General features: G+C 32.5%; 12 protein-coding genes across 12 annotated transcripts; 5 read left to right on the forward strand and 7 right to left on the reverse strand.

Moving 5' to 3' along the window:
* Nucleotides 1-40: 40 nt before the first annotated feature.
* Nucleotides 41-2,196, forward strand: BX664DRAFT_23516 (uncharacterized protein). Its single transcript, XM_051540172.1, has 4 exons — nt 41-252; nt 378-1,610; nt 1,688-2,043; nt 2,106-2,196. Exons 1-3 carry the CDS (start codon nt 132-134, stop codon nt 1,921-1,923), a joined length of 1,590 nt encoding a protein of 529 aa, XP_051405117.1. The 5' UTR covers nt 41-131; the 3' UTR covers nt 1,924-2,043; nt 2,106-2,196.
* Nucleotides 2,197-3,756: 1,560 nt separating this feature from the next.
* Nucleotides 3,757-5,104, reverse strand: BX664DRAFT_321564 (ATP10 protein-domain-containing protein). Its single transcript, XM_051543311.1, has 5 exons — nt 4,804-5,104; nt 4,681-4,721; nt 4,363-4,613; nt 4,204-4,290; nt 3,757-4,107 (listed from the first exon to the last, which is right to left on the reverse strand). The coding sequence occupies exons 1-5, from the start codon at nt 5,079-5,081 to the stop codon at nt 3,883-3,885; spliced, it is 882 nt and encodes a 293-aa protein (XP_051405118.1). The 5' UTR covers nt 5,082-5,104; the 3' UTR covers nt 3,757-3,882.
* A 116-nt stretch (nt 5,105-5,220) lies between these two features.
* BX664DRAFT_354947 (kinase-like domain-containing protein) lies at nt 5,221-7,808 on the forward strand. Its single transcript, XM_051547773.1, has 8 exons — nt 5,221-5,408; nt 5,493-5,554; nt 5,625-5,824; nt 5,891-6,016; nt 6,080-6,207; nt 6,282-6,370; nt 6,459-6,575; nt 6,648-7,808. The coding sequence occupies exons 2-8, from the start codon at nt 5,522-5,524 to the stop codon at nt 7,680-7,682; spliced, it is 1,728 nt and encodes a 575-aa protein (XP_051405119.1). The 5' UTR covers nt 5,221-5,408; nt 5,493-5,521; the 3' UTR covers nt 7,683-7,808.
* Nucleotides 7,809-8,075: 267 nt separating this feature from the next.
* BX664DRAFT_321566 (Nicotianamine synthase) lies at nt 8,076-9,188 on the forward strand. The gene has a single exon (XM_051543312.1). It carries the CDS (start codon nt 8,151-8,153, stop codon nt 9,135-9,137), a length of 987 nt encoding a protein of 328 aa, XP_051405120.1. The 5' UTR covers nt 8,076-8,150; the 3' UTR covers nt 9,138-9,188.
* A 1,303-nt stretch (nt 9,189-10,491) lies between these two features.
* BX664DRAFT_272820 (uncharacterized protein) lies at nt 10,492-11,420 on the reverse strand. Its single transcript, XM_051541196.1, has 2 exons — nt 11,014-11,420; nt 10,492-10,901 (listed from the first exon to the last, which is right to left on the reverse strand). Exons 1-2 carry the CDS (start codon nt 11,359-11,361, stop codon nt 10,752-10,754), a joined length of 498 nt encoding a protein of 165 aa, XP_051405121.1. The 5' UTR covers nt 11,362-11,420; the 3' UTR covers nt 10,492-10,751.
* An 880-nt stretch (nt 11,421-12,300) lies between these two features.
* On the reverse strand, nt 12,301-14,114 carry BX664DRAFT_321571 (uncharacterized protein). The gene is made up of 3 exons (XM_051543313.1): nt 13,576-14,114; nt 13,430-13,498; nt 12,301-13,323 (listed from the first exon to the last, which is right to left on the reverse strand). The coding sequence occupies exons 1-3, from the start codon at nt 14,040-14,042 to the stop codon at nt 12,468-12,470; spliced, it is 1,392 nt and encodes a 463-aa protein (XP_051405122.1). The 5' UTR covers nt 14,043-14,114; the 3' UTR covers nt 12,301-12,467.
* A 614-nt stretch (nt 14,115-14,728) lies between these two features.
* BX664DRAFT_23606 (uncharacterized protein) lies at nt 14,729-15,992 on the reverse strand. The gene is made up of 2 exons (XM_051540180.1): nt 15,001-15,992; nt 14,729-14,921 (listed from the first exon to the last, which is right to left on the reverse strand). The coding sequence occupies exons 1-2, from the start codon at nt 15,664-15,666 to the stop codon at nt 14,826-14,828; spliced, it is 762 nt and encodes a 253-aa protein (XP_051405123.1). The 5' UTR covers nt 15,667-15,992; the 3' UTR covers nt 14,729-14,825.
* A 1,737-nt stretch (nt 15,993-17,729) lies between these two features.
* BX664DRAFT_382073 (uncharacterized protein) lies at nt 17,730-19,437 on the reverse strand (the record flags this gene model as incomplete). Its single annotated transcript, XM_051549014.1, has 7 exons — nt 19,293-19,437; nt 19,052-19,218; nt 18,908-18,947; nt 18,797-18,869; nt 18,610-18,707; nt 17,867-18,069; nt 17,730-17,750 (listed from the first exon to the last, which is right to left on the reverse strand). The coding sequence occupies exons 2-7, from the start codon at nt 19,196-19,198 to the stop codon at nt 17,730-17,732; spliced, it is 582 nt and encodes a 193-aa protein (XP_051405124.1). The 5' UTR covers nt 19,199-19,218; nt 19,293-19,437.
* Nucleotides 19,438-21,064: 1,627 nt separating this feature from the next.
* Nucleotides 21,065-22,604, forward strand: BX664DRAFT_382074 (HAD-like domain-containing protein). The gene is made up of 5 exons (XM_051549015.1): nt 21,065-21,347; nt 21,418-21,872; nt 21,990-22,121; nt 22,183-22,366; nt 22,465-22,604. Exons 1-5 carry the CDS (start codon nt 21,096-21,098, stop codon nt 22,477-22,479), a joined length of 1,038 nt encoding a protein of 345 aa, XP_051405125.1. The 5' UTR covers nt 21,065-21,095; the 3' UTR covers nt 22,480-22,604.
* A 104-nt stretch (nt 22,605-22,708) lies between these two features.
* BX664DRAFT_354953 (uncharacterized protein) lies at nt 22,709-24,348 on the forward strand. The gene is made up of 2 exons (XM_051547774.1): nt 22,709-22,777; nt 22,887-24,348. Exons 1-2 carry the CDS (start codon nt 22,729-22,731, stop codon nt 24,164-24,166), a joined length of 1,329 nt encoding a protein of 442 aa, XP_051405126.1. The 5' UTR covers nt 22,709-22,728; the 3' UTR covers nt 24,167-24,348.
* A 218-nt stretch (nt 24,349-24,566) lies between these two features.
* BX664DRAFT_321581 (soluble NSF attachment protein) lies at nt 24,567-26,072 on the reverse strand. Its single transcript, XM_051543314.1, has 6 exons — nt 25,834-26,072; nt 25,611-25,736; nt 25,316-25,496; nt 25,068-25,242; nt 24,889-24,975; nt 24,567-24,825 (listed from the first exon to the last, which is right to left on the reverse strand). The coding sequence occupies exons 1-6, from the start codon at nt 25,985-25,987 to the stop codon at nt 24,679-24,681; spliced, it is 870 nt and encodes a 289-aa protein (XP_051405127.1). The 5' UTR covers nt 25,988-26,072; the 3' UTR covers nt 24,567-24,678.
* A 245-nt stretch (nt 26,073-26,317) lies between these two features.
* Nucleotides 26,318-27,348, reverse strand: BX664DRAFT_321585 (DSS1/SEM1 family-domain-containing protein). Its single transcript, XM_051543315.1, has 4 exons — nt 27,273-27,348; nt 26,850-27,159; nt 26,676-26,772; nt 26,318-26,612 (listed from the first exon to the last, which is right to left on the reverse strand). The coding sequence occupies exons 2-4, from the start codon at nt 26,962-26,964 to the stop codon at nt 26,567-26,569; spliced, it is 258 nt and encodes an 85-aa protein (XP_051405128.1). The 5' UTR covers nt 26,965-27,159; nt 27,273-27,348; the 3' UTR covers nt 26,318-26,566.
* Between the last annotated feature and the right edge of the window lie 522 nt (nt 27,349-27,870).

A 27,870-nucleotide genomic window follows, 5' to 3' on the forward strand; every position in this document is an offset into this window, starting at 1 on the left:
CTCAACTTCAATCGATGAGGTTTTTCTGGTCAGAAAAATCCATCTTTTTTCTTTTTGTTCCTTTTTCTTGATTACCTTCCTGCTTATTTACTAAAACAAATCACTTGCTCTTCTGATTACTCTTTTGCCTTATGAGTTTTTTTGGTGGTAACAATCAATGGGGTGGTCTTTTAAAGCAAGCTATATCCAACGTAGAAACGACATTTGATACTCTTTTAGAACAATCTGAACACCCTCCAAACAACAATCCAGGTAAAAAGAAAAAAAAAAAAGAAGGCAAGAAAATTCAACAGACAGTTTACCTTTGCTAATGTATCATATTTAAAAATATACGTGGTATATATCTTTCTTTTTTTTTGCTGAAAACATTTGTTTAGATGAAGAGACGGAAACATATGTGGATCCTATCAGTGGTATGGTGACCACTGTTGCAAAGAAAAAGAAAGTAGCCGGCAATACATCACCAGCAACACCAAAGTCTACACCTCGCTCAAGGCCTTCCACACCACAATCAGTAGCATCAGCGACTTCTTCACCTTCTATTCTACCACGACAGCAAAGTGATCTCTCTGCACGACTAGCAGCTGTAATGAATGAAAAGAAGGCGCGCAGTTCCACTTCATCTTCTCGTCCTGCGTCAGTTCATTCCACAACTTCATCATTAGAAAATTCCTCAACACCCAGTCCTGCGACACAAGTAACGAACGATCCAGAGAAAGATGGGGATGCAACTGGTACTATCGACCAAAAAGAACAACAACAATCGAAAACACAATCAACTGATGACGATGGCGAGGCTTCTTTGACTAATGTTAAGGATGACAACAGCAATGCTCAGCTTCCACCTCCCTTGGGTAAAGATAATGAAGAATTGGATCTTTCAAGTGGCAAAACCGATACCCTCGATACCTCTGAAACAAAAGATACAGAGAAAACAGATCCAACGGACTCGGTTAAATCACCAGAGATAGAAACAGCAGCAACAGTGACAAACGAAGTAGATGTATTAAAAGAAGTTGATCCATTACGCGATACTAGTATTGATCTTGGTGTCACCAATTCGACCACTGATACATCGAATATTGTTATACCAGCACCAATCTCATCATCTGCTACCAAGTCAGCATCATCGTCAAAACATGCAGAAACAGATTTACCAGCTATCACCAATTCATCATCTACTGACAATCAAAATAGCTTGGATAACATTACAAATTCAACTTCTTTAGAAACAGCAACTGAACGAAGCGACAATAAGGTACCTACATCTCCAAAGTCTTCCAGTAATAATAATGATGATGATGATGATGGAACAATTTCTTTACCTCTTACTACTGGAGATATCGACAAGGATAGGATTTTGGCTCAACGAGAACAACAGCTATTACAGTCTATGGAAACTATTGCCAAGTTACATGATCAGATTCATAGCTTGCAAGAAAGTGGCGATCAGTCTACAACACTCATCAAGTCTTTACAAAATCAACTGGCAGAAAAATCAACCTCTCAAGGATCATCAAAGAATATCAAGAAATACGAACTTACAATTCAAGATTTAAATAAACAACTGGGAGCAAAGGAAGAACAAATCCAGGGATTATTACAAGAAGGTAAGGAAACAGAAAAAAAAAAAAAAAAAAAAACTGGATAAAATGTAATAAATTGTATTTGTTTATGTTGACAATAGGTGAAAAATTGTCCAAAAACGAACTGAAACAGGCCACCACTATCAAGCGTTTACGTACAGAAAAACAAGATCAGGATAAAAGTTTGGCAGATTTACAAAAAAAGTTGGACAAGATCAATGCCGATTTGATTGATGCTGCAACAAAATCAAAGCGATCTTCAGAAAATGAAAAACGAGCGAAAGGTAGAAAAAAGAAAAATCATTTCTTATCTATAATTTATCCTGTCAGCTTCTAATCTAACTTAAAACTAGAATCGATCAAGATGTTAACAGAAATGACGGAAAAACAAACAAAACATATCAACAAATTGGAAGCGGAATCTTCTCAATTAAAGGAACAACATCAACAACTACAGGTATTAATAGAATAAAAAGTCGAAAATGTGAAGGTTACTCACTATTATTATGTTTTATACAGGCTGAATTAACATCTACACTTGAAAATTTGGATATGGAAAGGAATAAAGCAAAGGTCGAATCTGAACAAATACATGCTGCTGCATTGGAAAAAGAGGTAATTTTTAGGGAATGTTAGGATGCAATATTTAATAAAAATATATTTATTTTAGGTGGCAGCCAATGGACGTCTTCACAAAGAATTAACAACGACTAAGGAAGCAGCTCAAGTATTGGAAACCAAATTACGTACAGAAATCCGGGAACTGCAAATTGCATTACAGACATTGGAATCGCAAGCTGGACAGAGAGAAGATAATCTACGTCGTGAAGTAGCCGTAAGTAAACTATATAAAAGAAAGTGAAAAAAAAAATGAATCAATACTCATATTATATAATAGGATCTCCAAATGCAACTACAAGGACTTGGGGCTCAATTTGATGATGTCTCAAGTAATGTGGAAGAAGCAACTGCTCCACTCTTACGTCGAATTGAGGAGTTACAAACTCAACATTCTACTGTTATTAAGAATCGGGATCAAGCAGAGAAAAGGTAAGGAAATATATATATATATATATATATATATATATATATATATAGAATGAAAGTAGCATCAAACAAGATTCTCAAACTTATTTATTTTATATAGGATCATTACTCGGTTACAAGAAGCTGAAAAGGAACTCAAACAAGCTGTGGAAGAATACAAGATTGTCAAAACCGAACTTGATACATTGGTAAGAATCAATATTTGGAAGATACGACAAGTAGCTCAACTACTGTCTTTTTTTTTTTTTTTAGAAGGAACGATCTACTCGGCAGGAACGGGAGATAATGGATTTACAACAAGAAAAAGATCAAATGGCAACACAATTAGAATCAAAAATACAGGAAATCAAGACGTTACAAGAAAAACTGGAGGAACGACAAATGCAATTAGAAGATCAAAAACAAAAGGCGATCAAAACAGCAGATGATATCAAGCGACAATATCAAAAATTGATGCGCGAAAGATTACAAGAAGAAAAGAAACTATGGGAAATTAAGCAACAAAGCTCATCTTTGGCCTCACCACAAAACGAAGAGGATTCATCTACCTCCAATCGTCTAGATGTAAGTGAAAACTTCTTTTTTTTTTTTTTTTTTATCTTTTTCTCATTTTTTTTTTTATTTTCTATGTTAGGTACAGAGTTCAGGTACAAGTACAAGATCTAGTAATGATAATGGTCATATCGGCGTGACAAGTGGTTCGACAATCGAAGAAACAAAGGAAATAGAAAGATTGTAAGTGGACAAGAAATACTCTCTCTCTCTTTCTATGTGTGTGTGTGAAGATGGTAACATGATTTCATTCATTCATTTTTTTCTTTCTCACTTTGAATTAGGCAAAACGAATGTAAAAAGATGCAACAACTCCAAAAAGAATATGACTATATCAATCAACGATATCATGCATCCTTGGAATTATTGGGTGAAAAAACAGAACAAGTACAAGAGCTTCAAGCTGATATTGCGGATGTAAAAGAAATGTATCGATCTCAAATTGTAGAATTAGTTCAGAAAATAGATCAACTTAGTAGTAGTAATAGCCAAAAATCATCCTAATATTTTTTTATTTTTATTTTTATTTTGTCTATCAACATATCATCAATAATAAAAAAAAAAAAGACTATTTATAAAAATATACTCAAGTGTGCAGTTTTATTTCACGACTTATATTTACATCAAACGAAGACAATAACTAGTACTAACATTCTATTTTTATTCTATTTTATATTAATCTATTCTAATCCAATCTTCATTTCTTATCTTCCAACTTGTCAATGGTGTTTGTTCGTTTTTTGTTCAGATAATCGGTCATGGCTAACATATTAGCCACTTCTTCATCGGTCGCATCACCATGAGCAGTCCATCGAATCTTACAATCTTCGTCTACTAGAAATACATAGCCGATATATTGATTGGTCATATCCAACATTTTTCTTGTTTTTGTGATATCTTTGAATAAAAACATATAGTTATCCTAATGGTTACGAAATAAAATGGAGTAAGTATTACAAAAGTTCTTTTCTGTTTTTTTTTTTCTTTCTTTTTTTTTTTTTTTTTTTTTTTTTTTTACCTTGCGATCTTCAGGAAGATTTTTACGGATACTTGGAATAAATGCCTTTAATACCAGTTGTTTCAATACATTTTCTTGCACATTTAACTAATAAACAAATAATAACAATAAAAAAAAAAGGATAAGTATGTAAGCAATTGTTTTCAAATGTTTGCTTACTTCTACAAGTTGTACACCATCGGTATTATTGAATTTGGCCAAAAAGGGATTTACAAAGGAATTAACATGAGGTTCACCATATTTCGCATAGACAAAAGACATGAGAGTAACATGACCTAAAAGTAGTTCAGTAGTATGTATCTTTTGTCGATTCACATTGGCCACTTCGAAATCTGGCATATATCCTGCTTTGTCAGGTTTAGTTAACTTGTTAGAGGCATAATACATTTTACCACCATGTTTTCGCATTTCTAGAAAAAAAAAAAAAAAAATTAGAAAATAAATATAAAAGGGGTAAGTTGTATATAACGAAGTTACCATGAACATCGGCAAAATAGGACTTGGTAGCTTCTTCGACCCTGGATCGTTTTTATATATATATATTAAAAAATAAAAAATATAAGAGGACATTATGAGATAATAATAATAATAATACTTTACAAGTGACGACGTTCAGCAGCATGAGCAGCAAAGGCTTTTTCATAATCAGTAAAGTCTTGTAACTTTTGTTTTTTACGTTGAAGCCACGAGTTTTTATCTACAACAGGAGGATCTCTTGTACCAAGGATGGAAGGAGTTTCACGGAAAGTACCAAAAGAAGGTGGTGGAGTATTATCAATTTTAGTTGAATAAAGTCGAAAAGAAGAAACTAAAGTTGGTATAAGTTGAGTTTGTTGTGGTTTCAATTGAACAAGTTGTCTTGTTGTTCGTAATAACATGGTAAAATCAATTAAAAAAAAAATAAAAAATAAAAAGAAAAAAGAAAAAAAATATCGGTTTTTTAATTATTTTTTTTTTTATTTTCTTGGACCCTAAAGTTCGTCTTCCCCTATTTTTCTCTCTCTTTTTTTTTTTTTTGTATTCTTTTTACTACTTTTTTTCCCTGCTTCCATTCCCCCCAACCATTCCTTTTTATTCCTACCTTTTTTTTCGTTTTATTTATTTATCATCAGTATTCATTTCTTTAACTTACAAAATTCGTTTTCTTACTGGATTATTCTCTACCGCGTTCTCGGGCGCCAACCAAAGACCTGATGACGGAGAAGGTAATAAAATAAAAAAGAACAATAAACATACTTCATTATTACCTCTTTGTATTTTTCTTAATCTAATTTTGTTTTTTTCATTAGTATCTATTCAGATATCTCACTTCAAACTAATGCGCGTTGTTGGACGAGGGGCCTTTGGAAAGGTAATTAGTTTTATTATTATTATTATTATTATTATTATAAAAAAATTGATTGATATTATTATTATGATAGGTTCGTATCGTTGAACATCGAGAAACTCGCCAACTATATGCCATGAAATATATTAACAAAGAAGAATGTATTCGAATGGATGCTGTACGAAATATTATCAGGGAAAGAACTATATTGGAACAATTAGATCATCCATTTTTATGTCGACTTCGTTTTGCTTTTCAAGATAATATTTGTATGTATATGGTGACTGATCTCATGTAAGTAATCAATGAATATATATATATATATAATATTCATTCATTATATAAAAAAAAAAAATATAGGCTGGGCGGAGATCTCTATTATCATATATCTGCAAATCAATATTTCTCGGAAGATGTCTTACGATTTTGGTTTGCTGAACTCTCTTCTGCTGTCAAATATCTTCATTTCAATGGTGTAGTACATCGGTAAAATGAATAAATAAATCTATTTTTTATGTTTTATTTATTTATTTTATTTTATTTTGATAGGGATATTAAACCTCAAAATATATTAATGGATGAATGGGGACATGTACATTTAACCGATTTCAATATAGCTACTTATTTACATTCAAATCGACTTCTTACTTCTGGATCAGGCACAAGTTATTATATGGGTAAAAAAAAAAATAATAAATATATAAATCATTTTATCATCTCATTTTTCTTTTTATTTTTTTATTTTCTTTAGCTCCGGAAGTATTGAAAGGTGGTGGATATAATGAAGCTGTGGATTGGTGGGGACTAGGTGTGACATTATATGAATGTGTATATGGCAAGGTAAGCTAGTTAAAATGAAATTGAAATAAAAAAAAGAAGATGAAATTCATAAAGTACGAAAATACTTTTCTTTTTTTTTTTTTTGAAGAAACCATTTGATCATGAACTTAATGACGAATTATCAGCAGCAATTAGACGTGGTCATGTTCACTACTCAAATAGTAAAAGATCTATATCTGGTGAATGTCTATCTGTCATGCAAGGAGTAAGTTCACAAAAAAAAAAAAAGGAACATCAGGGTTTTTAATCTCCGGTTAATATAAATATATATCTTTAGTTTTTAGAAATGGTACCTACAAAACGACTTGGTCAAGGTGATCATGGATGGATCAGTTTAGTACAACATCCCTTTTTTAGATCAGTAGATTGGCGACGCTTGGAATCAAAAACATTGACACCACCTTTTCAACCTGCAACAAATCAAAACAACTTTGATCCTACTTTTGATCTGGAACAGATGGTAGTAGATGATTTTGGATCTTTACAAGATGGTGGAGGAAGACATCATCATCGACTGAATGATCGACATCGAAAATCAACAGATACAAGCAAACATGAACGAGATCGAACGATGATCAAAGAAAAATTCAAACCTTTCGATTTTACTATATTTGAAAAGTATGAAGGATTTAAGGACCCGGTTAAACGTACAGTTGGTGAACCACCAGATTGGGTCAAACCTGCTTTTGATGGTGCTGATCGTGACTTATTACCAATTACCCGTATCGATATGATATCCAATCCCTCAAACAATGACCAACAACAACAACATACCCATTATATTGCCAACAATCAACCTATCAAGAATATGAATCATAATATAACAACCCAGGAAAATCATAATTCACCACTCACTTTATCTATTGATACTCACCGCACTTCACGTTTTGCTGGCAAGAAGGATTCTGCTGGCGGACCTTTGTTATGGCGATCACAATCAACAAATAATTTGGCATCAAGAGCTGGATTTTTGGTGGATACATCTTCTCTCGGTTCCCCACCTTCTTTGGATGATACCAATATGGTAGAAAGAGTTAGAAAACGAAGAAGTCTTGGAACATATCAACAACAACAACACAGGGGTATATCAGGATCTCCACTGGTTCCAAGTAGTCCAATGATGGATATTTCTTTTACACCTACTGATGATGGATTACATTCTTTACCCATGATGGATGATCAACAACAACAAGGTGCAATGACTAGTCTCAGTGAAGAATATGCCATGTCATTACAAGGTGTTCGGAAAAAGCAAAGTACACGTAGTTTTAGGGAAAGACGGGAACGAGATCGGAAAAGTATTCATCATTGAAGTTGGGTTAGTTAGTTATACAATAGTTTGATACCTCACCTTTCTTTTTCTTTTTTTTTTAATACATATTTATATATTTATATATTATCTTGTTTTGAATAAAGAATATCATTATTATCATCATCATCATTTATCATGGTCATACAAAACTTAAAAACGTCATTCTTTTTTTTTTTTATCTTTTACAATAAGTTTTAAATATGGGGATGTGTTTTATATTTGACGGTTATTCTTTTTTTTTTTTATATGATGGATTTTTAACATTCGGATTAAGGTAATAGATCATCTTTAGATGGTTGTACAAGCACCAAAAAAAAATTTCTCTTGTTTGTTACAAATTTATATGCCGAATGAGATTCCAGGGTCGACCTTTCTTTCTCTTTTCTTTCCCATAAAAAAAAAAAAAAGGAACAAATTTTCTTTCTTCCTTCTTTTAGTTATTCTTATTTCTGGATACCCCCATAAACAATGGTACATCATACATTATCTGAAGTAACACCCGATTATTCAACAAGGTCATTGAAATCATCTTCTAGTCATTTGGACGAATCATCATGCTCGACTGTAAACACGTTGGTAACAGAAATCAATCATATTTATCATCAACTTGCCAAAGCAGCCCCTCATCTTCAACCTAGTGAACATATCAATGCTTTATTTTCCAAACTGGTGCAAATATGTATCATGCCTGTTGATCAGCCCACTCTGAATCAAGTCTTGGCTCATCCTACTATTCGTCAAGTCCAATCACATTTACGTCAACTTTGTAGTCAAGGGGAATACTTACTGGAATCCAATTGGTCAAGGATGTATATACAACAAGAAAAAGAAAAAGAAAAAGATGATAAGTGGGAAAAGGCTATGATACAACAATTATCGACATTTACCTACTATGGGAACTATGTGGATCTCACACGGTTGGAATGTCATGCTTTATTAGGGGTGGGAGCTAACTTGGGTCATATTGTTTGGGTGGGAAGTGGACCATTACCCTTGTCGTCCATAGAAATGATGCTGCAACATCATACTAGTCTACGTCGAATGGACATGATTGACATTAGCCCTGAGGCCATTCAACTCTCCTCCCAATTGATCAAACGATTGCCATGGCCGTCCACTATCCAATCTCGATTCCATCATCATGTGATCCATGCCTCCGCCTATCCTGATTATCATCTGGCCGATGTGGTATGTCTTGGTGCTTTGGTGGGTGACATGGAGGATGACAATGGGAAATTAGACGTGATCTATCAAGTGATCCAAAATATGCGCCCTGGTGCCTGGTTGCTGATCCGTAGTGCTCATGGGTTACGGCAGCTCTTATACCCCGCTCTGGTCCCGTCTCTTCATCTTCATACAAATCCTCGCTTGGTCGGTCTATTGGAAATCGTATTGGAACTTCATCCACATCATGATGTTGTTAATTCTGTATTGATTGCTAGACGTATTGGATAAATCATACTTTTTATTAGTTAGTTATTTGTTTATATAAAAATAAAAATAAAAAAAAAAATTTTTTTCTTTCTCTCTCTTTCTTTCTCTCTGTTGTTTCCTTTTTGGGATTTTGTGATAACTTTAAAGGTTATCTCCGGTTTTTTCTGTCTCCTTCTCTCTTTCTTTCTCTTTTTTTTTTTTATTTTATTCAATCGTACCATAATGTGGAAGGTAAATCTATTCTTTAGAAACAAAAACTTTTAATATATCGTTGGTAATCATGTTTTACTGATCATGTTATGTACTGTTTTTTTTATTATTATTCTTATTATTGAAGGAACTTGACCGGAAGGAATATGTTTGCTTCCGCAGGATGACCGTATAGTAAAAAAAAAAAAAAAAAAAAAGTCTTTATTACAATACAACAATGTTTTTTTTTTGTCCTGTTTCGATTTATTTACAATCCTATGGAACTAAGGAAAACATCATGAAAAGGTACTGTAATATCATTGATAAGAATATGTGTATACAATCGACCTTAAGGAAAAATCAAGCTAACCTCTAGACTTCTTTATCTATATTTATTTTGCAGAGGAAAGATTCGACGGTACAACGGATGTTTCACTGGACACAAACAAAATAGTCTGTATATACCCCAACAAGGCCGAGAAGTAAGCGATTACCTCTGTAAAAAAAAAAAAAAAAGGATGTCTAATGTCAACGTTTTTGTTCTTATTTTGTTTTTTGTTTTTTTTTATTATTTTACTATTTTCTGCCTCGATCATCTACCATTGTATCAATCATTTACAACAAGATACCCAATTCAATTAATTCTTGTCATCATCATCAGCGTCTAGAAGGCAACTAACGCAATAACATCTATCAACAACTATACAGATTCATTTTTTTTTTCAATTGCAACAATATCATATTGGTATCAATGTCTTGGGAAGATGGTGCCAGTGATATCATCAACATCATCATCATCATGTTTCTTTGCTCATCCTTTGTTATACGTTATTTTAGTTTATTCTCTATTCCATTGATATGTGTCGTCACCTCTGTATTCTTTTTATATTATTTCTAAACCTACAAATAAATGAAATAAAAGAAAACTCTTGTATTATATCTTTTGACTGGTCTTTAGATAAAATTTTGATATAACAGAACTCACAAAGAAAGTAGTCAAACGGAAGTGGTCGGTTGCGCAATAAGAATAATCATTGAATCATCCGCAATTAATTTCATCTAAAATGATGACAAGCAAATTGGTTCCAAATATGAAATCACTTGATGGTATCATTCCCATCTTGAGATCAAAGACTAGACTAGAAAAAAAAAATTGATTTATCGGATCATCTAAGATCATCTTACTGTGGACTGGAAGCTTAAAAAGTAACCAATGGCTTTCCTTTTTCGTTTAAGGCTATCAAAAAAAAAGGTTTCATAGTATGGCATCAAAATTGCAATTTTTATTGTTCAAAATGAATATATACAAAGACGAAAAAAAAAATCATCAAATCAGTGAAGGATGAGGGGGAGGGGGGGGGGAATATATACCATTTGTCTATCTAAACACCAAAATAATTATCTAACCAAAACAAAAAAAAAATTGTCATCAAGACTAAACCTACTTTATTCATCAATGGTAATATCTTGTAATAAATCTTCCAATTCTTCCTCTTCACTTTTTGTCATTTCCAAATCCTTGCCACCTAAAAAACGTCGTAATCGAGCAGTCCGTTGAGGAACGATGATGTGCAGTTTATCGGAGAATTCTTGAAACTATGGATGAATATATATAATATTAACAAGATATGGTTAGTTAGAAAGGAAAAAAAAAAAAAAAAAAAAAAAAAGAGCATCACACCTTCATTCCTTTTTTTGGGAAACTTACATTGCGTACATCTAACCAATAACCTACTGCTGTTGCTAATACACCTGCACCTGTCAGAGCCAATAAAGTACCATAACCTAAAGACTTGAGAGCAAAGAATCTAGCTTGCTTTTTTGCCAATTCATATTCAACCGGGGTCATCTTTGGAGGAGTTGTACCATTATTAGTTTTCAATTCTGCAGTGTTGTTGAGATGATCTTGAATTAAAGCATCGTGTTTGGATTGTTTTCTTTTCGTGTACCAAATAGCACCAAACACACCAGCTGCAAATGCACTAGCTGCACCTACCAATAAGGGTCGAGTATAAGACGATGTATCATTTTTTCGTTTTTCTTGATCAGACGACATGATGATTCATATAATAATGAACAATATCTCAAGACAAGTATATTTGACAAAAATGAAAGAAAAAGACAAAAAAAAAAGTTTTGCTTGAAGAACCAACATTACCCCCCCCCCCAAACTTGACCGGCGTTTGAATCATCCACAAATCATCTTCGTGCCTTTGTGATTCTTTTTGATTCCGGAAGAGGGAAACATAGATGTAACTGAAACAAAACTATAGTAATGATAATAGATCATGCGATAAAAAGGAATGAACCTCTTAGACAGACAGATGATTGTCTGTGCCCAATATATAATGAATTTCTAACACACTGAAAATGTCACACCCTTTTTTTTTAATGTCTTTTTTTTTTTTTTTTCAGGGCAACCTTTTGCCATCCTTTTTGTGCGAAATAAATGCACGCCCCTTTTTCATAAAGGAGAAGACGTTTCTATTGTTTCTAAACAGATGCATGCCGAGCTCCCTTTCTTGTTTTTTATTTTTATTTTTTAATATATGTGAAGAATTCATCAACGTACCCTCTTTATAGATGATAAAAAAATGATGATGATAATACGCGTAGATGCTGGATGATAGACAGGATAAATCAAAAAATAGATGAATAAAGAAATGAGAGATGAATGACAAGTAAATCTTGAGAATCGCTATAAATCTAGTTATCAAATTATTCTAAGTATGATCACCTATAAATATATATATTTATCAAAAGACAAAAATTCTCTTTGAATGACCTTTTTTTATTATTATTATTATTATTATTGTTGTTGTTCTGATGATAAAGAGGAGAGATCCAAATAGGAATCAAAAGAATATAACTATATATATATATATATAATATAAAAAAAAGGCAACAGCATAAAGATAGGAGGGGGAATAAATGGGTAAATATAAGATAAGTATATTTTAAAAGGAAAGAAGGAATGATCCATTCATAATCTGTAGTAAATAACAAAGAGAAAGTGAAGTAGCATATCGAGGAAGAAGAAGAAGAAGAAGAAGAAGAAAAAAAAAAAAAGAGAATCATGAAGGGAATGGATGATAAAATGAAAATGATAAAAATAATGATAAAAAAAAATAACTAAACTAAATTAAAAAAACTACACTACATTCATGATTTGATATTCCTTGAGAGTCTTTGTTTCCATTTCTTGACCCAATTGGTATCTATTACTTGATTGATGGATTGAATAGAATATCTGTGTTTTTGTTTTTGTTGATGTGCAGAAGATGATGATGATGATGATGAAGAAGAAGAAAAAGCAGGAGAAGAAAGGGTTGGTGTAGAAGGAGAAGATTGTTGCGTTTGTTGATAAGGTTGATCGATATTGAGTTGATGTGGACCTGCTTGTAAACGTTGAATTGCTCTTTTTTCACCATGCTCAGCAGCCTTTTGATAATAATCCCAAGCCATAGAATGATTCTTTTCAATACCAATCCCCACTTCATAAAAATAGCCAACAGCATATTCGGCCCTCGCCAAACCAGGAGTAGCATGAGCAGCACGTAAAGCCCATGCAAAAGCTTGTTCATCAGAGGGTTCCATCACACCAGGTACACCAATCAAATACCACGCCGTCAAAGCAAAACACGCATGAGGATGACCTTGTTCAGCCGCTAGTCCATAATAATGCATTGATAACCTTGGATCCACTGCGCAGCCTAACCGACCAAATTCATAACATTCACCCAATCGGAAGCAGGACGGTGCGTACCCTAGATCACTAGCATCTTGATATAATCGTAGTGCATAATCATGATCTTGGAATATGATCGATGCTACCCCCCGTTCATGAAGATGGCCTAATTCGTGTAATGCATGAGGATATTCCGCTGTACTTGCTTCTGCTGATCGTTTTAACCATTTGTGTCCATCACGAATATTGCTGCAGAGTCCCAATTCACCTTTCATTTCCGCTAATCCAAGTCGATACATGGCTCCTGGATGATTCAACGTGGCTGCTTTTCTATCACCACGAAAAAAAAAAAAAATGTATATAAATAAATAAGTACAAAATAAATAAACAAATAAACATCCCATAAACAAGAAAATTGAGTTGATTTTTCAATTACCTGTAAAATTGTACTGCTTTTCCTTTATCACGTCGAGTACCTAAACCATCTTCATAACATTTTGCTGTCCTAATAGAAAAAAAAAATTTCATCAGCATAAAATAAAAAATAAAAAAAAATAAAAAATTATTTATTTTTGGTCTTACCTGTAAGCGGCATCTGGATGATGATGTTTAGCAGCTTGAACATAAAGAGGAAAAGCCTTGTCAAACTCATACTTGTTGGATTTGTGTAACAGACCAGAAGAATACATGTTTGCTAAATAATATTGACTTGGGCTATGACCACGAACAGCGACTTGTTTCAACAATTTTTCAGCTTCGGTTAAATAGGCATGTATAGATGATTCTTGTTCTTCTTGTTGTTCCATGATGAGTCGTTTAGCAGCTTCCACTAAAAAGATAGCAAAATCACATTGTATTTCCATATCATTTGTTTTTTTGGCATTAGCACGATACATGTTGATAGTGGTGGCATAAGATAATAAGGAAGCATTATCTCCAGGTTTTAAGTGAGAATGATCCAAAAGTTGTTCACTACCCATAGAATATAAACTCATAGAAGAAGAAGAATGAAGTTGTTGAATAGGTGACATGGGTGGAGAATAGGTCATACTAGTAGGTGAAGAAGGTAATATTTGTTGTTGTTGTGTTGGTGGTAAAGGTGAAGTTTTTAATGGTAATAAACTTTGTTGTTGTTGTTGTTGTTTTTCTTTACATGTTGGTAATCTTGGAGTGACTGATGAAGTATTAGGTGAAGAAGGTAAAGGTTTTTTGATAATTGAAGTTGGTGATAAATATGGTTTTTTTATATCACGTATAGATGTTTGAATACTTGGTTGTTGCAACATGGTTCCAAGCAACAACCAACCAAACCAAAAAAAAAAAAAAAAAAAAAAAAAAGGAGGAAAAAGAAAGGGGAAAGACCAAAAAAAAAAAAAAAAAAAAAAAAGGAATAGGGGAAAAATAAAATAAAATAAAATAAAATAAAAAGAAAAAGAGAAAAAAAAAATTCAAACTTTTGGTTTATTTCTTTATATTTTCATGCAGTCCATGGCTGCATTTTCAAACATCACATGGTTTTTCCCCATTCTGGATATCAGCCTTTTTTATTACCATTTCCTCCCTTTCATTATTGCCAAGAGAGACTAAATTATTATATATCTTTCCTCCCTTCATCTTCACCGATTTTACTTTCCTGACTTTGAAAATCATCTTTATTATATACATAGTTATAAAAGTATATTTTTATTATTATTATTATTATTATTTATTATTGAAAAAAAAAAGTGATAATAAACTAAAATATATATATAAAAATAAGTTGAGAATAATAATAATACAAAATATGGGGAATATCAATCTACACTACTTTTTTGTTTATAAACAGAATAACTCTAAAAAAAAAGAAAATAGAACAAGTTTAGCTGAATAGTATAACCATGAATTTTCTTTTGTTCTATTTTTACCGGTAATCGATGGTCTTGTCGTTGCTAAAATATATTTATATATCAATTAAAATTAAAAAAAAAAAAGATCTTCTTTCCTTTTTCTTTTTTCTTCCGTTCTTACCTTGAATTTTCTTACAGCGATCACCATCAAACATAACATCAATCCCAAAATACAAAATGTAAACCAAGAATAAGAAGTTATTGTTGTTGTTGTTGTTGTTGATGATAAAGGTGATGTAGCATTTTGTAGAGGTATATAGCGCACAGGCCGATCGTATTTCACCATATCAATAGCTTTTTCTAATGTATCCAATATAGATTGATCCAATTCTGCCAATATCCTTTCTTCTTGTTGTTGTAACCGAGATGTTGAATCAAATGGATAATCTTCTTTTGACAGTATAGTCTTATCAATTTCTTCTTTTTCATTGTTGTAATAATATTCGCTATTGTTTTCATCCATCACTGAGACCTGCTCCTCGTTTTCTACTATATCCATTGTTTCATCTTCTTCCTCAACTTGATCGTCATCGTCAATATCGTCCTCTTCCTCTTCTTCATCATTCTCGATCTGATCAGTTTCCCATTGTTGTAATGGTTGTTGTATTTCATCCTTCTTGTTTTCGTCGCTGGATAGGTCAAGTTCATTACCGTCAATTTCCTCTTCTATTGGCCATTCGTCCATAGTGAGTTCGTCAGTGAGATCCATTCGTTCTTCGGCTAAGACATAGTTTGTATTCATTATGGCTATCAAAACCAAAACAAGCGCCACCCATCCTGGATTCATAATAGATACCAAAAAAAAAAAAGAACAAATATGTTCACCTTGATTGAATTTTCTTTCTTTTTAGAATGTTTTCAAATAATGATTATAAAGGAGAGAACTAAAAAAGATAAATAAAAAAAAAAAGAATAATTTGGTCGAAAGAGAGTGAGAAAAATCATCGTTCCTTTGACAAACTCACTTCACACACCAAAAACGTACGGGGATTGAAAAAAAAAGAAAGAAAAGGTCCTTATTTGGTATTTTTAGTTTTTGTCTTTTATGGTTGGAACCGATACTAACTATTACAATGAAATAATCATTCCAAATTACTTTTTTTTTTAAACCAATAAAATAATATTCTATCTATTACAAAAAAAAGTTGATAACATCCCATTTTGTAAATATTCAGCTTTTGAAACTATAACACATAATTTGTAAGGAATCAGTAACACAAAAAAAAAAAAACATTTCAATTCCAATCATCCAGCATATCCCTGACTCAGCCCCTCCCAATTCTCCCTTAGTTCATTCAAAGAATCTTACATGCAATTGTAATATGAATCGTCATAGAAATCAAAAATACAATCATATCCTATCATGAACTTTTTCAGTAGAAATGAATAAATCCATTTTTTTTTATTTCAAATATATTTATATTTATTTTCTGGTTAGATCGTTATTTCTCTCTCAACTTGACCATTCCTCTTTTAAAAGTCTGTTCATTGTACAACATAAATAGATGATCATCCAGTACGTAACGTAGATTACGTGATGACCAATAATAATGAAAGAGAAATCAACTTGCTTATCTTGTTTTGATAAAATCTTCACTTCATATAAACAATATACTTTTAATCACCGAGAAATAGAGTCATCTGACATTTGAAAGTATGACAGCATTGTGAGTATAATCCCTTTCAAACTACAACATGATATCAATTTTATTTCCATCGAACGATACTATCATAAGGACTAAACTATCTACTATATATCACAAATACATTAGCATTCATGGATATAAAGAATGATTCATTTTAATCCAACTGTTGCTTCACTGTAATAATATATAATAATATGAGTAAAATGTTTATTTGTTCTCATCCGTTTCATTAAAAAAAAAAAAAGGAGTTTACCATCGTATAATCATCGATTGTTCTTGTTTTTGACATAGTCATTTCTTGATCCATTTAATGAAAGAATGTTCCGTAGCAGTAGGTGCCATACTTCAAAGTGAGTTGACAGAGAAAACGGTTCCTGTCTTTTAAGTATTGATATTTAGTACACTGGAACCGTACGCTGTTCAAAATAATCATCACAGGTTTATAGGATTAAAATCAAATCATTCCCAAAAGACATAATTTTCGATCAGAGGAATCTAATGGTAGTAATTTTATTGTATGATGATCATTATTGGATGAGATGATGATGGTTTTGACATTCCATTTTTAATTTACTCTATAATTTGGAGCGTAAGATATAAACTATTATTAATATAATTAAAAGAGAATATCTTTATGTATCTTCGATCTATATTTGATGAAATGATGATGATGATGATTTTCATTCAACTTTCTTTGATGATAAGATTTCTTTCATAAATGGTATAATTCAGATTCTGGTATATCTCAAACGTGTGTGGTTTGATCAATCAAAAAAAAAAATCTGGATACCCTTTTTTTTTTATACCCTTCTTTTCCTTTTTGCTATTTTTTTTTTTTTAACCAATGGAACAATTGTAAGTTACAATTATACATAATGATATTTTACTAATCGGTATACTTAAAGTCGCTCTTTACATAATACTATACTTCATACTTCCTATACACTTGCTCTCTACTTATTCTTTCTTTTTTCTTTTTTTTTTCTTTTAGTCTCTCATAATATGAATTAATCTATTTTGATTTTTTTTTTTTTTTTTTTTACCCTTTCTATGAAGATATGAATAAATACGATAGGATATACAATAGGATCAACTGGATATACGATAGGTCTTCGGTTGGACAAAGAATGAACAAGTCAGGAAAAAGTGTCTCTCTTATCCAACTTTTTATTATGGAAATTATTTAATTCAATAGGTTAGTCTTTTAGTTACTGTTTATATTATCCTTTTATTTTACATTTTCATTTAAATAAAATCATATTTTTATCATCGCTTACTATTGTTATTCACTATTACCCTGTCATGATCACATATCATTCCATCGTCACATATCCATCATACTGTACTGTTTGTCGTTGACATTAATGGTACAGAATCAAACGTACCAAGCACGTACACATATACACAGATTTTCATAACAACCATCGAAATAGTATTCAATAAACTACATTCCTCATTCACAGGCACACGAAAGCTAGAGTTGTAAAAAGTTGATTTTATTGGAATTTTGTAATATAACGATAATAAAGAGATAGAGTACTGCACTAAAAATAGAAATACATATAAAAGATAAATAAAAGAGGCTATTCAGTAATTTTGATGTCGATTATAGAAGCATCGAAAACTTGATGCTGACTTGTACCGCTGGGAAAAGCCCATTATCCATCATCCATCATCCAACATATAATCATCCGTTATCACATATCATCCGTCATCCAACATCCATCATCCATCATCCAACATATAATCATCCGTTATCACGTATCATCCGTCATCCATCATCCATCATCCATCATCCATCATCCATCATCCATCATCCATCATCCATCATCCATCATCCATCATCCATCATCCATCATCCATCATCCATCATCCATCATCCATCATCCAACACAGATTTTCTCCATCTTTCAAGCAACGACGCCAATCCATGCGCCCTTTGTGTGTGCGTTTAAACTTCTCAATAAATTCTAGTCCTTGCTTTGCTGTCGTATCGTCTTTGGCATGATCAATTTCTAAACGTGGAGGCAATTCAACAGAAGAGCAACTTGACGAGTCATCATCGAGTCATATGTATCTATTACCTTGTTTTGAGGGAATCACCGGTCCAACAGCATCACAATCAATCATCACAAAAGGATCCAACGGAGGTCGTATAGGTTGAGCTACTTCATTTCTTGATCTATGGCATCATTCGTATCGTCTCTTCAAGTGATCGTTGTATTTCAGTGCATGATTGACTTGCTTTTGTTTTTGTTTTTTTTTTCCTACTTGTTACCAACTTGATCAAGATATTTTTCAATGACCAAAGAAAAACTTGATAGAATTGAATTCACAGCAACCCCTATGACACCATCATCAAATTATCGGTATGCACATTACATATCAATATTATCTTGAAGTTGACAACAAGAATGTAAATCTAAATAATAGCATTTCAATAAGTAAAAACGAAGTATAAGAATTTTTATTTATTTTCGCTTACAATCAGAAAGAAGAGACGTGTTATTTTGAAGTAAGGATTACCGAGTAGAGAATGAAAGGAGAATGAGTCAACATATGTGCTTCTTCCCAAAGAACACCAAAAGTGGGAATGCCACTGACGCGTCTAGTTGAAATAGGTAATTTGTGCAATGACTTTTGGATTTTATTTATCGGTTGAACATTGATCATAATATTTGACAAGGAAGTGCCTAAAAAAATGATATAACTGTGAGCACAGACAGAAGTCATTATATACAGTAACATCAATAGTTGAGGAAGTTACCAGTACCACTGCGTAAAGGAATCTATCTTGAGGAGTAAACAAAGGATCGATCCACCGTGGGAATCTTTCAAGCTGAGAACGTGACAAATGGTACATCAAGAACCATCATGACTGTAGTACGGTTTTAGAAAAAAAACGCATATACAAAAAAAAAAAAAAAAGAAAAGCGAAGAAACAAAGACAAAGAAAAAGAAAGAAAGAAAAATATTTTATATGTCTACCTGATCGGAGCCTGTTTAAAAAAAATCCTGCAAGCCAAATCAACCAATCATAGATCTAGTTCCTTTTTTTTATATATATTCTTGAATTGATTAATTTTTAGTGATTAACGCACGATGATGATGTTGATATATTAGAATAGACAGCTCCAAGTGAATGTATGTGTCACTTATTTACCACGTCCTTTGTATTCGCCATATCACCAGACAACATTTACTCTATGTAAGTTCTTTTTTTTTTCAGTAAATCAAATGAACGCCTTCTTTTTTTTTTTTTTTTTTTTTTTTTTTTTACTAATGAAGGCTAATACCTTTTTCTCTTGGGTAATATCAAGTCAAGAAGATGCTCTCAAGTTATTCAATGTATGGAAAAGAAAAAGAGGAATAAAGAGGACAGGGAAATTTTTTTTTTTTGGATAGATAGATAGATCGATAGATTAGGTTCCCTACGCTATTCCCTTTTAGTATATAAATCTATTTGATTTGGAATTCTTCAAATAAAAGTACTTTTTTTGGTGTTATAAAACTAGGTTTTATGATCGACTTTTTTTTTTTTTTTTTTAGCATTTGAACCTTAGTTTTGATCATTGGCAAGGAATCACATGCGAACGGAATGAAATATTTATGACAAAAGTAGATAATAATATGAATTTCTTTTGATTTATTATCTTTATAAATATATATGATAAAATAAAAAATGACTTTTGAAACCCATGATATCATTTTTTCTTTTTTGATAATGAAGAAGAATTGATCAAATTTTACACGTTGTTTTGGAATCGGCATTTGAATCATTTTATGATAGATTGTTAGAAGAACAACAACAACAATATACCGTTTATCAACTAACTTGACAGGGTCATGATTACTCAATGTCATGATCATAATCTATCTTCTCATTCATTTTATTTGACAAGTAATAAAAGATTGATGGGATGTTGATGACTTAATGTACACGTTCTTTATCCATTCATATCCATTAGGTGACCCATGATATCTTCAGTTTTAGTTTATCTATCCATTCGAAACACCGCCACTAACGGGTAACTGCGCTATCGATGATGATATATTGTTGATGCGATGATTACATTTATTCTTTATCCCCGCTTTGACTATTTTATTATTATTCTTTATTTCATTACGTCATAGCAAACAACACAGTGCTTTTTACCTATTTCCTGTACCTTTTTTATATATTATAAAATATAAGCATACTTTCTTTAGTAATAGTATTCATATATTCTTTTTTTTTTTTTTTTTTACATCCTTATTTTTTTATTTATTTCAAATCTGAAACAACGAATGAAATTCTATATCGATTGATTTTTTTTTTGTTTTACAGGAACCCAACAACTCATTTGATTCAATTAGTGAATGAGCTGTCAGTTTCCCAATTAAAGTTACGCTGAGATTAGAAAGAAACGGGTTACTTGACACGGGCATCCAAACCAATCAATTCCAAAAATCTCTCCGCTTCTTCCCACTTTTTTTTTTTTTGGAACATAAATTTTTTTGCATTTTTCAATTTCATTTTCTTTCTTTCTTTCTTTCTTTCTTTCTTTTATAACATTATTATAATATAATCATGTCTGCTGAACAAACTCCTAGTGCTACTCCTACTACTCCTGAACGTACTACTGATACTCGTGAATTGGCTGCTCATTTTGCTGCTAGCCTTGGTCAATTATCTTCTGGTGGTGCTAGTAACAGTGAAGAACCCGCTCATCAAAGCAAGGATTATGCTTTACTCAGAGATCCCGTTCTTCACAATGAACGTTTAGATGCTATTCGTCAAAAGAAGGGTTATATTATTGATATGGATGGTGTTATTTATCATGTAAGTCTTCTCCTTTTTTTTTTGTGTGTGTGTCTTAAGATAATTGTCTAATATGTCTTATCTCTCCTAGGGAAACAATCTTTTGCCTGGCGCTAAAGAATTTGTTGACTTTTTACAAGCAAATAATAAAAAGTTCCTTTTCTTGACCAACAACTCTGCTCCTACTCCCCGTGAATTACAATCCAAATTACAACGTCTTGGTATTGATGTCACTGCTGACCACTTCTTTACCTCTGGTCAAGCCACTGCTTACTTTTTGAAATCTCAAATGCCTGAAGGTGGTACCTGTTATGTTATTGGTGAACCTGGTCTTGCTTATGCTTTGTACGATATGGGTTTCTTTATGAATGATCATAATCCTGATTATGTTGTCTTGGGTGAAAGTGCTAGTTACAACTTTGAAAAGTTAACCAAGGCTGTGCAATTGGTGCAAAATGGTGCAAAACTTATTTCAACCAACTTGGATGTCGAAACCTTGAACTCTAAGGGTCAAAAGATTCCTGCTACTGGTGCCTTTACTACCTGGTAAGAAGAAATGATGGATGATATGTGATGATTGGCGTGTGATGATTGATGGTGGATGAAATATGATGATATGGACTTGCTGATTGATTGTCTTCTTTTTTTTTTTTTCCTTTACAGTGTTGAATTAGTGACCAAGACTAAAGCATTCTATTGCGGTAAACCTTCTGCCCTTATCATGCGCTATGCTCAACGTGTTCTTGGTTTAAGTCGTATTGAAACTTGTATTATTGGTGACCGTATGGATACAGAGTAAGTGATTTAATTATATAATGAAGAATATATGACTCATTATTATTATTATTATTGTTAGTATTGTGGCTGGTATCACTTCTGAAATTGATCCTGTTCTTGTATTATCTGGTGTTACTGATATGAGCGAATTATCAAGCTTTGCCTATCGACCTTATGTCATTTTGGGTGGTGTTTATGAAATTCCAAATGAAGATGAAAAAAATATTGTATCCGAAACTGATATGGAAGAAGCCGCTAGACGTGTAATGTAGAAAAAAAAAAAAAAAAAAAGGTGAATACTTAAGTTGGAACATGATATACTTATTCTTTGTACTTTTTTTTTCTTGTTTCTTAATAATAGGCCTCCTATCTTTAAATTAGTTTATTCCTTCTCTTCTTTATGTATTTTATTATTACTCTCCTACATACTATTATTTCCAATATAGATTCTATTCATTTAAAACTTACCAATAAAAACTATCATTTCATAACAAATTTCAATCAGAAGCGGTGATCCAAAATGAAACGATACAGATATGCTCTAATATCGTTGCTGTCTCGTTCTCTTTTTTTTTCTCTCTCTTTTCTCTTTACCACTTTTTTTTTTTTTTTTTGTACTCTCGTAATGCCATCAATGCCAAATTCTAGTTGGTCCTTACGATGGGAAGATTTGGGTAAGCCTGAATGACAAAGTGAAATTGAATAAGTATTACTGCAATGGTTTGATCTTAAACGTTGACTTCTCTTTTTTTTTTTTTTTTTTTTTTGGTTTCAAAATATTAGATATGCCAATTGATCATGATAGTATCGCCCGTATCATCGAAAAGGAAGGTCAAAATAATGAAGCACCGAGAAGTTATCAACATTTTTTCCAACAATTGAAAACAACACTTCAGCAACAGCAACAACTACGACAGCAAGCTTCACCTCCCCGTGACAAGACGAAATCTCCACAACAAGATACTAATGCTAACCACGACTATCTTTATAAGGACTTTGCTATGATCCTTCAAAGCAATTACGAAGATTTGGAAAAAGCTTACAAAGTGCAATACAGTCTGCGACAACAATTGAACATTGAAATGGAAGATATCAGGATTAGTTTACAGCAAAAAGAACACGAGGTCACCGAACTTAAGGAACAAAATACAACACAGGCTCTCGAATTGCAACGACTAAAAGAACAACATACAACACAACTAAATCAACTTATACAAGAAAAATATCAACTTACTCAAGAACGTGACCAACTCAAAGTGCAAAGTAACCAGCAAGCAGGGCGATGTGCAGCAATGGAGAGCGAACGACGCGCTTTAAATGAAAAGATAATTGAAATGCAAAGAGGTCTTAATGCGGCACGAGATTCACAACGAGCAAAAGATCGACAAATGCATAGTGGGGCAGTACAGCGACAGAAAATGGAAGTGGAACTTATGAAACAACTCAAAGAACTGAATGACGCACGCGAAGAACTGAATGACGCACGCAAAGCACTGAATGATACACGCGAAGAATTGGATAAGTCTACAAAAAGCAACGACGCCAAAACGGATACCATTGCACAACTACAAGGCGTTCTTAATGTACTCACTACAATTCCTGGAGTCTGTGACATGGCACGACAACTTACATACAATAGTAGACAATCTCCAACACAACAACAAGCCAATGCACAGCCCATAACATACCAGCAAGTCCCACAACGATTACAACAACAACAACAGCAACAGCAACAGCAACCTCAGCAACAACAACAACCTCAGCAACAACAACAACCTCAGCAACAACAACAACCTCAGCAACAACAGCAACAGCAACAACAGCAACATCATCAACAGCAACATCATCAACAGCAACATCATCAACAGCAACGATTTTTTCCTACACCTCCCATGGTTGTTCAACCTATATCTCCCACCACTTCAACTCACTCTTCTTCAGTTCCGCCTTCGCCAACAATCGTTACGCAAATGCCTTTACGAGGACATGAAGGGAATCCAGCTATCAATGGTACTATATCTCATCCAACAATAATGAACAATGATCAAACTACTCAACCATAGATAGATATTCCTATGACATTTGTAATCCTACCCATATTCTAGTATATAATATCCTCTCTTTTTTTTTTTTATCCTATCACTTTGACTTGTAGTGTCTTCCTCATTTGTATATTATTAACTTCAATTATTTTGCTCCTTTTATATTGAAATAAATTCATTTTTTTGATCCATCTCAACCTATGACCCATTATCGTACCATTGTGAAAAAAAAAAAAAAAACTTTACAAATAGTGTATTATGGATCATTATAGGAATCATCATATGGGTTTGTGAAATAATCATACACGCCATAATCAACATCATCCCAGCATACGCTATCTCAGGCCATGACCACACATGATCAAATCATCCATTTCAATAAATCATAAAAAAAGATAAAGATTTGTAATATATAAAAAAAAAAGAGAGATTTAAAGATATATTTATATAATATAATAGAAATGATAAACTTAAAAAAAAAAAAGAGTAATAAAACGACTAGTCTAATAAATAGAATAGCTAAACGAGCTATTTCAGCGAAGATCATCCGAGTCAACAGTCTTTTTGATTTTCAATAAAATGGCCGTTTTCCAGCTATCCAATCGAGTCAACTTGTCATAATCTTTCACCACATGAGTAAATTGATCCACATCACCATTGTCCACACTTTCTGCTACACCCTGTTGAGAGAAATAGAATATTATTAGAATTCCAAAAAAAAAAAAAAGAAAAAAGAATCCTACCTTGAGTAATGTGTATTCCCTAGTGGTTTCAAAAGACATATCCATACTGCAATAACTATTCAGAGCTTGATGTGTTCTAACCATATCCTATAGATTTCAAATAAAATACCGTGATTATTTTAATAAACACACAAATAGACATTTTGCTTTTGTTTTTGTTTTGTTTTTTTATTATTTACCCCAGTACACAAATGACATAACCCAGCCTTCAAAAAGTATTCCTTCAAAGACCATTTCAATAAAGCATCATCTACTGAGGCTGCAGCCACTCGTTCAAACTTTTCAATGGCGACTTCATACATTTCCAATTCTGCCGCGATTTGAGCTACCTTGAGCATACATTTATTGGCCAAACTATTTATCAAGAAATTAAAAGAAAAAAATTCAGTTTAATAACATAATATATAATAATAATAAATGTTTTTACGCTGGAGAATCATCAGCCAAAAACAAATCCGATGCTTGACCATAAGCTTCATAAGCACCTTTTGCATTATCCAGTTCACCTTCATATAATTCCGCCACTTCTTGATAATGTCGAGCTGCTGCACGGAAATTACCTCCATCTTGATCAAGAGCAATAGCTTCTTTCAGGGCCTGTACTGCACCTAAAAAAAGGATATAAAAAAAAACAGAGGGTAAATAGAGAAGCTTATCTAGGTAAGTTCATCGCCTTCCATCATACTACCATATAACACCATCACTTTTTTCTTTTTCTTTACCTGCAGGATCTTGACGTTTGTAACATTTCGCTGCACTTTCATATGCTCTTGAACCTTCAAACTTTGCACTTCCACCACGTTGGTATAATTTGGCGGCTTCGGTGAAAGCATCACCTGCCTGTGTCCCTAGAATATATTTTAAAATAAAAAAAAAAAAAAAAAAGGATGAGGAATAACAAAAAACTTTTTATTTTTTCCCTTTTTGTTACATTCTATATTTTACATTGTTGAGCTAGCTTGAACATGTTGCCAGCCTTTTCATAGATTTCTGCTGCATCTTCATATTTGTTGGATGGACCAAAAAAAGACCAAGAATTTAGTTTCTTTTGTGCTTGAGCGATAAGGTCTTTGGCTTGTTGTTCTGAACCACCGACCATATTGTTTGTTGATATTATTATTATTATTATTATTGAAAAATAAGTAAAATAAGTGAGTCGGTTGTAAGAAAAGTAAAAAAAAAAAAAAAAAAAAAAAAAAGTAAAAAAGAAAGAGAGAAAATGAGAGCGGTCAACAAAAATATTTATATATAAAAAATGGGTCCCATCATAAAAGTATGACACTTTGGTACACACACGCAAACACGCACACATATCGATCACCTCTCTATTGGTTGACCCACATCGTAAACATCTTCTTTATCGGATTCAAACACAACATAGACGCATACAAAGTTATTTGAAAACAATCAAAACAAACAAATAATAAAAGATTCTTCTATATCCTATTTCCAACTTTTTTCTATTTCTTTTATTGTGATAAACTATATATATATATTTATATATAAAAAAGTAATAATATAAAAATGATAAGGGATGGTGTTGTGATTTGGTTGATAAGTATGGTAAAAACGAGAAAGTGATATGTTGATGAATGACGTAAAAGAGAATGACGATCAAAAAAAAAAAAATAAGATCAAGATGTAAATAAGTTTATAACAAACGCGGATAACTAATTATTCACATCTTCATTGCTGTATCCGATGAGGTTTTTTCCAGTTCAGCCCTAATAACCAAAAAAGAAAAAGATCAATCTATGAAGAAGAAAAAAGATCAACGATATACTTACTTGAGCTGTAATGAAAAGTCATCTTCAATATCATCATCGTCCCAGTTATCTTCCCAGTAATGTGTATCGTCCTTATCTTCGTCTTCTTCAGCCCAATCTATATAAAAGAAACAAAAGACGAGTTTATACCAAAGAAGAACGTGTTTGTCCCATTTTATTTAGATATTTCTTTACCTTCAGCAGCAAATTCTTCAAATTCATCGTCTTCTTCGAGTGCTCCTAATTGAGCACCTGTCTTTTTGGTAGGATCTACTGGTTGTTGTTGTGCTTGTGTCGTAGGAGCAGCCATTATAAAGGAATGAAATGTGTGTAATCAAAAGACAAAAAAGTGAGAAAGAGAGGAAGATATATCTAAAAAAAAAAATGGAGTCGTTGACCGTGACGTAAGTTGGAGAAGCGAAAGGAAAAACGATTCACTCACTAGTTCACTCACTACGGTGTTTTAAATTATTTTCCTTTTTGAGAGGATTTGATTCGTCTCCTCCTGATAAAAGAACAAAAAGCATTTAATTTATAAATTCATTTCAACTCTTTTGTTATGACGATGGTTGTTGATTATAAGTGGCATGATAGGAAAAAGGTGGACATGATCCTTACTTTTAATTACGTTATTCTTCCCCATCAAAACAATGCCAAGTCTTTTTGTCTGTTTTTTTTTTTTTAAAAAAAAAAAGAAAAGATTATGCCAAGGATTATTAACCTAATCAAATAAAAAGAGAATTATATACAAAAGTAAAAAGTGGTAGTGTTCATGATGGTGCATGATATCTGAGTACGAAATCATTAGAAGTTAAGATTGTATATGCCTGATGAACCTTTTTTTTTAATGTTGTAAAAGAATAGAATGATGATCGTTGGCTAAGAAAAAGGCTTTCCATTAAAAGGATCAAGTTATTGTTTATGTTATACTCTCTATTCTTTTTGGAAGGGTTATCGATCCGATTTCCTTTTTGGGACTTTCCATCAACAACCAAAAAAAAAAAAAGGCTCACAGGAGGGGAAGTCATGGCAACCAACATAGATTATGATGATGTTGCAATGAATCATCTAACTTATTGGTATGATATGCAGACAATCAAGGGAGGAACAATGATATGTATTTTATACGTTGGAAAGTCTCCTTTTCCAAAGAGTAAAAAAAAAAAAAAAATGTTTTCTCATCCAGTTTCGTTTGGGAGTTTGTTTTTGGCTTATC

Source organism: Halteromyces radiatus, assembly GCF_025201355.1.
Source record: "Halteromyces radiatus strain CBS 162.75 chromosome Unknown BX664scaffold_1, whole genome shotgun sequence".
NCBI classification, from domain to species: domain Eukaryota; kingdom Fungi; phylum Mucoromycota; class Mucoromycetes; order Mucorales; family Cunninghamellaceae; genus Halteromyces; species Halteromyces radiatus.

Coding starts and splice junctions, on each gene's coding strand:
- BX664DRAFT_321571 (XM_051543313.1), bottom strand. CDS start 14,042: ATGACCTATTCTCCACCCATGTCACCTATTCAACAACTTCATTCTTCT. Junction 13,499..13,575: donor CATCCAGATGCCGCTTACAG/GTAAGACCAAAA, acceptor TTTTTCTATTAG/GACAGCAAAATGTTATGAAG. Junction 13,324..13,429: donor AAAGCAGTACAATTTTACAG/GTAATTGAAAAA, acceptor TCGTGGTGATAG/AAAAGCAGCCACGTTGAATC.
- BX664DRAFT_321581 (XM_051543314.1), bottom strand. CDS start 25,987: ATGGTCGGTGGTTCAGAACAACAAGCCAAAGACCTTATCGCTCAAGCA. Junction 25,737..25,833: donor GTTCAAGCTAGCTCAACAAT/GTAAAATATAGA, acceptor AATATATTCTAG/GGACACAGGCAGGTGATGCT. Junction 25,243..25,315: donor TTGGCTGATGATTCTCCAGC/GTAAAAACATTT, acceptor CTTGATAAATAG/TTTGGCCAATAAATGTATGC.
- BX664DRAFT_321566 (XM_051543312.1), top strand. CDS start 8,151: ATGGTACATCATACATTATCTGAAGTAACACCCGATTATTCAACAAGG.
- BX664DRAFT_23606 (XM_051540180.1), bottom strand. CDS start 15,666: ATGAATCCAGGATGGGTGGCGCTTGTTTTGGTTTTGATAGCCATAATG. Junction 14,922..15,000: donor TCGCTGTAAGAAAATTCAAG/GTAAGAACGGAA, acceptor AATATATTTTAG/CAACGACAAGACCATCGATT.
- BX664DRAFT_354953 (XM_051547774.1), top strand. CDS start 22,729: ATGCCATCAATGCCAAATTCTAGTTGGTCCTTACGATGGGAAGATTTG. Junction 22,778..22,886: donor CTTACGATGGGAAGATTTGG/GTAAGCCTGAAT, acceptor TCAAAATATTAG/ATATGCCAATTGATCATGAT.
- BX664DRAFT_354947 (XM_051547773.1), top strand. CDS start 5,522: ATGCGCGTTGTTGGACGAGGGGCCTTTGGAAAG. Junction 6,017..6,079: donor TTCAATGGTGTAGTACATCG/GTAAAATGAATA, acceptor TTATTTTGATAG/GGATATTAAACCTCAAAATA. Junction 6,208..6,281: donor AGGCACAAGTTATTATATGG/GTAAAAAAAAAA, acceptor TATTTTCTTTAG/CTCCGGAAGTATTGAAAGGT.
- BX664DRAFT_272820 (XM_051541196.1), bottom strand. CDS start 11,361: ATGTCGTCTGATCAAGAAAAACGAAAAAATGATACATCGTCTTATACT. Junction 10,902..11,013: donor ATTGGTTAGATGTACGCAAT/GTAAGTTTCCCA, acceptor ATTCATCCATAG/TTTCAAGAATTCTCCGATAA.
- BX664DRAFT_321564 (XM_051543311.1), bottom strand. CDS start 5,081: ATGTTATTACGAACAACAAGACAACTTGTTCAATTGAAACCACAACAA. Junction 4,722..4,803: donor GCTGCTGAACGTCGTCACTT/GTAAAGTATTAT, acceptor AAAACGATCCAG/GGTCGAAGAAGCTACCAAGT. Junction 4,108..4,203: donor ATCTTCCTGAAGATCGCAAG/GTAAAAAAAAAA, acceptor CGTAACCATTAG/GATAACTATATGTTTTTATT.
- BX664DRAFT_23516 (XM_051540172.1), top strand. CDS start 132: ATGAGTTTTTTTGGTGGTAACAATCAATGGGGTGGTCTTTTAAAGCAA. Junction 253..377: donor CCCTCCAAACAACAATCCAG/GTAAAAAGAAAA, acceptor ACATTTGTTTAG/ATGAAGAGACGGAAACATAT. Junction 1,611..1,687: donor CCAGGGATTATTACAAGAAG/GTAAGGAAACAG, acceptor TGTTGACAATAG/GTGAAAAATTGTCCAAAAAC.
- BX664DRAFT_382074 (XM_051549015.1), top strand. CDS start 21,096: ATGTCTGCTGAACAAACTCCTAGTGCTACTCCTACTACTCCTGAACGT. Junction 21,348..21,417: donor TGGATGGTGTTATTTATCAT/GTAAGTCTTCTC, acceptor TATCTCTCCTAG/GGAAACAATCTTTTGCCTGG. Junction 21,873..21,989: donor ACTGGTGCCTTTACTACCTG/GTAAGAAGAAAT, acceptor TTTCCTTTACAG/TGTTGAATTAGTGACCAAGA.
- BX664DRAFT_321585 (XM_051543315.1), bottom strand. CDS start 26,964: ATGGCTGCTCCTACGACACAAGCACAACAACAACCAGTAGATCCTACC. Junction 26,773..26,849: donor TGAAGAATTTGCTGCTGAAG/GTAAAGAAATAT, acceptor TCTTTTATATAG/ATTGGGCTGAAGAAGACGAA. Junction 26,613..26,675: donor GACTTTTCATTACAGCTCAA/GTAAGTATATCG, acceptor TTTGGTTATTAG/GGCTGAACTGGAAAAAACCT.